The sequence below is a fragment of the Galeopterus variegatus genome, unplaced genomic scaffold (assembly GCF_000696425.1).
Source record: "Galeopterus variegatus unplaced genomic scaffold, G_variegatus-3.0.2 Scaffold2889, whole genome shotgun sequence".
NCBI classification, from domain to species: Eukaryota; Metazoa; Chordata; class Mammalia; order Dermoptera; family Cynocephalidae; genus Galeopterus; species Galeopterus variegatus.
The window spans coordinates 213,402-219,115 of NW_007729000.1; the positions used below are offsets into that span (position 1 = coordinate 213,402).

A 5,714-nucleotide genomic window follows, 5' to 3' on the forward strand; every position below is an offset into this window, starting at 1 on the left:
TGTGTGTGTGTGTGTGTGTATATATATATATATATATATATATATATATATATATATATATGTTTTCCTGGCAGCTGGCCAGTGTGGGGATCCGAACCCTTGACCTTGGTGTTATCAGCACCATGCTCTCCCAAGTGACCTGGAGATTGTGTAATTTTGGTTTCAATATTTTAAAAGAGATATGTCAGGACTGGAATGATTTCAAAATAGAACAAATTATTTGGGATCTTAGGCTTGAAAATGGAAAGCCCGCAGGTGGCTTCATAACTCTAAAATCAAACCATTAGTGTGGAGCTGCCAGGTGTTGAGGTGGTCAGTTAGGACAAGGAGATAAACTGAAAGTAACAAATAAGTCTTTATTCATTTACTGCAACCTGCAAGCAACAGGCAAAAGCAGGCACCAGCTCTCCAGTGCTCAATGGCTACCGGTGTTCCATTTTGCAGAATGTGCTAGATGAGGGTCAGACAACACGAAGAGAGCCAGTGAGCGAGTGCAGATGTGGGATTGGTGGCTGCAGATGTGGGATCGGTGGCGCTGGAGAGAGAGAAGGGCTGGAGCGAAAGGTACCGAGTCAGAGTGGACAATGTGTCTCAGCTAATGCCCTCAATAAGGAGGTCTTGGTAGGGGTACCTGGAAATGCCTCAGCCAAGGTCCCTGGTCAGGAGACCTTTGAATGGAGGGGCCTGGGCTAGGAATGCAGGAATGCACGTGAGCAGGGCTGGCCTGGGGCCCTGAGTCCTTGACGGCCACTCCTTCCAGAGACCACACTGTACCGGCTGTGCACCAAGCTGTGCACCAAGCTGTGTGGGAGGGAAGCGGCCCTGGGAGGCCTGCCAGGCACAGCCCTGTGGTTGCCTATGGTCACGCCTGAAAGGTCACCTGTAGGATTTTGGTCTGGAGTCGGAATCCTCACCAGCCAGTCTGTCTGCGTCCATAGCCCAGGTTCTTTCCAGGTAACATCATCTCCTGCCCTTGTGCCCCTGTGCTCAGGCTGCGCCATCTCTCACGGGACCGGGCACAGTCTTTCTGCCTCACCTTTCACGCCTTTGGCCCACCCTCCACTACCTCCCTTTTCATTCTGGAACCCCAAGAATAACCTGTTGTCACCTTGACTGAAGCCTTTGGATGGCGGCCCACCACTAAGCTAAAGGCCCTTGCTACTCCCTGGGCCTCCCCTGCCCCTGTGTGACGGGAGCGACACAGCCTAGCCATTGGAACAGCACAGCCAAACGGCCCAAGCTCGTGGCCAGAGACAGGAACGCAGAGGCATGTCTTCCACCTAGTAGACGGGCTCGCCACTTTCCTGCCCCTTCCTTTAAATGGACCATTCAGGCATTTGCCTGAGAAATTAAAGTGACACACAGCCTAGCCCCATACATACACTGCTGGTCACTTCTCTGTCTGTCTCTCTCCCTCTCTCTCTGCCTGACTCTTCATTCCTGCTTCTTGTGACCTGGGGACCAAGGACTGCCCTCTCGACTCATTGTGCCTCCCTGCCCAGGATCTGTAATAAATCTTTTTTTTTTTTTTTTTTTGTCTTTTTCCGTGTCCGGCAACGGATCGCAACCCTCAGTGTCGCCCCCGCACCGGACCGGGACCGGCAACGGGACCGCAACCCTCGGTGTTGCTCCCGCGCCTCGCTCAGCCAGTGAGCGGGAACCGGTCTGTATGTGGGATCCGAACCCTCGGGCGGGAGCGCCGCAGCGCTTCCCAAGCAGCGCACTATCCAGTGCACCACCGGGCGCGCCACCGCGCTTCCCAAGCAGCGCACTATCCAGTGCGCCACCGGGCCAGCCCTGTAATAAATCTTTTAGCATATTTCCTACTGTGGTGATAAATTGACTCTGCGCCTCCCATCTGAGGAACCAGGGGCTGTGCAGGCTGGGTTTTCTCCGGGACGCCAGGAACAAGGCTGGGCTGCCAGCACCAGAGTGGTGGTCAGGCAGGCGTGAACTGGACATGGGTCAGACAAGAGCAGCAAGGGCGGCTGCCAGTATAAACAAGTTTCCTGCGTGAGGGCCCCTGATCACAGGTCAGACAACAGGCATTAGGCGGTGTGCCAGGTGAAAGGATTATCCCGTGAAAGACGGACTGTAAACACCCACGTCTAGTCCCCCTTCGCTTCCTGTTAGGGCAAGGGTGCTCACCGCTCTGGTGCTGGAACCCCAGTTGAGCTGGGGTGCACAGAACACCTGCCTCCATGTACTGCACGCTCCCCCCGCCAACCACGCTGCACTCCAGGCGGCCTCCGCCTGCTATTCCTTGGCCTCGAGTGTCTTCCCACTTCTCTGGCTGTCTATCCTTCTAGCTGCAGCTCACAGCTCACCTCCACCCGGAGTCTCTCCGGGCTCTACCAGGCCACTACCAGGCACTTTGCCCAAGCTTTTGTCATGGTCCTTAATCACATTCCACTGTCATTGTCGGCAAGGTCCTACCCAGCAGAGGCACCATCTTTGCAACCTTGTCGCATAGGAGGCCTTGCTGAAGAGATGTTATGAAATGAACAAATGAATGAAAAAAAATGAATGAATAACTATTCCACATTCTGTCTCCCTTCTGTTTCCCTGCCGTGTCCAAGGCCTGCACCCCACCCTTGCCCCTGAACACACACAATCTGAGAGCAAAATGACCAGAGCTGCAGATCCCAGGATACCCTGGGCAATACCTGGGATCCATCTGTCCTCAAGCTTCACTTCTCACGAGGGTAGCCCATGAGGAGTACCGATCCCTGAGAGTCCTTGCTGCTGGAATTCTGGAAGAAGAGGATCCCTACTGGTCACAGACAGACAGCTGCATTGCAGCGACGGTCAGCAGTCAATTTGTCAAATCTGAATTGAAGGTTTTCACCCTTCTCCCCTGAAAATAACACTCTGGCCTCTTTTCTAATTAAAAACTTTATTTCCAGAGGCAGAACTGTTTTTAACAGAGTTCGAGAAATTGACCTGTTTGTAAAGCTCAAATTCCACCTTCCCAAGTCCCAGCCTCTCCAGACTAAGGCTCCAGAACTTTCAAGCGTGGTTTAGAAACTGCATAGCCTAGATTCCCACCCCTTCAGCCCCGTCTTTAGAGCCCTCTTCTCTGCTCAAATTCCACCTTCCCAAGTCCCAGCCTCTCCAGACTAAGGCTCCAGAACTTTCAAGCGGGGTTTAGAAACTGCATAGCCTAGATTCCCACCCCTTCAGCCCCGTCTTTAGAGCCCTCTTCTCCGGGCTTGGACGACTTCCACTCCAAGCTTAGAGTTGGTTCTCAACTTCTCTCCCTTCCACACCTTCCACCACAGCTGTATTTCCACAGGAAAGAGACAGCCTGATCTGCCTGCTGGAGAGGGCGTTTCCATGGGAAACAGGCGAGGGGGCTCCGGCGAGCAGCGAAGGCGCCTTCACCGGCAGCACAGCCGCTCCACCTCCTCCTCGCAGTCGTAGAATTTTTCAAATAGCTCAGGGGAGGTGCCATTGCACTCAAACCACCTCCTCAATGTGCCCAGGGCCCGCAGGGCATCGGCTTTGGTGGGCAGGGGCTTGAAGCCATCCTCTGGGGCCCCCTCCTCATCTTCGGTGCCTGTCTCCTCTTTATACACTCCAGCCCCTGGCTCCTCACCCTCCAGGTCTACAAAGTGGGAAAACTCCTCTCGGCTCAGCCCACCAGGGACTGGTGGCATCTCAGAAGCTTTGTCCGGGGATGGGGGCATTTTGCCAGGAGCCAGACCTTCCTGAATGAAGCTGCTCAAAATGAGCTGAGGAGGCACCTTGGCCCAGGCCGCCGCTGCCAGGTGCAGAGCGTCCAGCACTGTGATGCCCACCCCGACCTCGGCCAGTGAGGTGCCATCCTTCTCGCTCTGGATGGCAGCCAGCTTGCCCAGCAGACGGTGCCGATAACGGGCCTTAAAAGTCCGGACCACGGAGCTAGGCAGGGAAGGTGTGGTGCTAGAGGCAGACAGGGGCAAGAGCCTCACGTGGGAGAGACCAGGTAGGCCTGCCAGCTCCTCCACCACTCGGGCAGCCAGCAGCAAGGCCACCTGTCGGCCCTGCCGCCCCATGTCCTGGTCAAACTGTGCCAACCACTCTGACCAGGGGATGCCCAGGTCAGGGTGGTAGGAGGCAGGCAGGGCCTCACTGCTGATGCCAAAGAAGCATCTTGGGGCAGCCTGGAGCCCACTCATCAATACCCGCCGCTTCTCTGTGCCCCTGCTGTTGGCACACAGCAACACCTGTACCTGATCACACGCACCCACTCGACCAGGCACTGCCCGATACATCAAGGGGACTTCAGCACAGCCAAAAACGTCCTCAGGGGAGAAGTCTTTAAGGGAAAGAGGCGGCGGGGCCTGGGATGTGAGTCCTGGAGGAGGCAGCTCAGGGAGGAACAGAGGCCCTAGGACATGGCGGGCCCCAAAGCCTACGTTGTTTCGGCGTTTCCAGCGGACCAGCCAGCCGATGCTGGGTACAAAATCTTGGCCCATAATATCGGCCAGTTCCTTAGCTTTGTGGAGTAGCACGGGCCCCGTCACGTCCCAGGCCTTGGCCCGCGCAATGTGGTACCAGCAGAGCAGAGCCTCATCAATCCCGCTGTACTTGGACTCCCGCTTGCGCTTGCGCTCCCGGTTGGCGGTGCCACTGCACCAGTCCGCCAGCAGCTTCTCCTTATTCTTGCAGATGCGCGAGATCTGGGGCTGGGAGACCTGGAAGCGCCGGGCCACCTCTGACTGGGACATCTTGGACTCGTCCAGCAGTTCCAGCACCTGGATCTTCTCCGCCAGGGACAGGGCATGAAGCTTCTTCTTGCTGCTCAGCTCCATGGCTTTTCCACAGCACCTGTGCGGGAGAAAGGGATGAGGCAGGTACAGCAGGCTGGGGCCAGGAGGGACGGGAGAGAAGTACAGGAAGGAAAAGAGAACGTACGAGGGCAGGAGAATGACCGGTATGCAGGACCAGGGGACACGGGAGCAACTGAAGGAGGAAGGGAAGTGGCGAGGCTGAGTGAGGAATGGGCGCGGGTGCGAGGAATGCCAGCCGAGCTGGGGACGGGGTGTCTCTCTGGTCAGAGGGGGAGGGGAGTCTGGGCAGGGGGTCGGCAGCACTAGAGAAGGATGCATAGAGTCCGGGGACAGCTGCAGAGACAACAAAGGAGTATGGATGGGGTCGGGGCTGGGGCTGAGAGGGGCAGGTGTAGGGGACAATCGGGGCTGCGGAGTAAGAAGCCCTGGGGAAAGATGGGGGAGATGGGGATGATGGCCTGGGCTGGGTTTAGATGAAGATGCTGGTGGCGGGGTGGTGGAGGGAACGAACAGAGTTGAGGTGACAGGTGCAAAAACGACAAAGGGGGACGATGGGGTCTGAAGGAGAGAGTCTAATTTGGTGCTGGGTCCTGAGCGCGTAAGGCTGGGTGAGGGTCCGGCCTGGAAGGGGAGTGGGAAGGCAGGGCCAAGAGGGCAGGTGCACAGGCGACAAAGGGCGAGAGGGGTGAGGAGGCTACGGGCAGCGAGAGAGGCGGGGTGTCCCTGGCGGTGTGGGTGGTGGCCTGGGAGGGGTAGCAGGGTGCGGGCACGAGCGCCCGGGACCCGGGCGGGCCAGGAGCAGGGCTCCGCGCCCGGGCCGGCCTCTCCCCATCTCGACCCGGAGTCCGTCGACGGGGCGGACCCAGGCGCCCGCCCACCCGGCCTCCCGCCCGGCCTCCCGCTCCGTACCCACCTCAGGCGCTTGTCCCGCGGCTCCCG

At 57.5% G+C, this 5,714-nt stretch overlaps 1 protein-coding gene across 1 annotated transcript; it reads right to left on the minus strand.

Moving 5' to 3' along the window:
- Nucleotides 1–2,879: 2,879 nt before the first annotated feature.
- TIGD3 (tigger transposable element derived 3) lies at nt 2,880–4,808 on the minus strand. The gene is made up of 2 exons (XM_008583342.1): nt 3,095–4,808; nt 2,880–2,967 (listed from the first exon to the last, which is right to left on the minus strand). Exon 1 carries the CDS (start codon nt 4,794–4,796, stop codon nt 3,381–3,383), a length of 1,416 nt encoding a protein of 471 aa, XP_008581564.1. The 5' UTR covers nt 4,797–4,808; the 3' UTR covers nt 2,880–2,967; nt 3,095–3,380.
- Between the last annotated feature and the right edge of the window lie 906 nt (nt 4,809–5,714).

Excerpts from the sequence above, each read along its gene's own strand:
- TIGD3 (XM_008583342.1), bottom strand. The coding sequence starts at position 4,796 with ATGGAGCTGAGCAGCAAGAAGAAGCTTCATGCCCTGTCCCTGGCGGAG.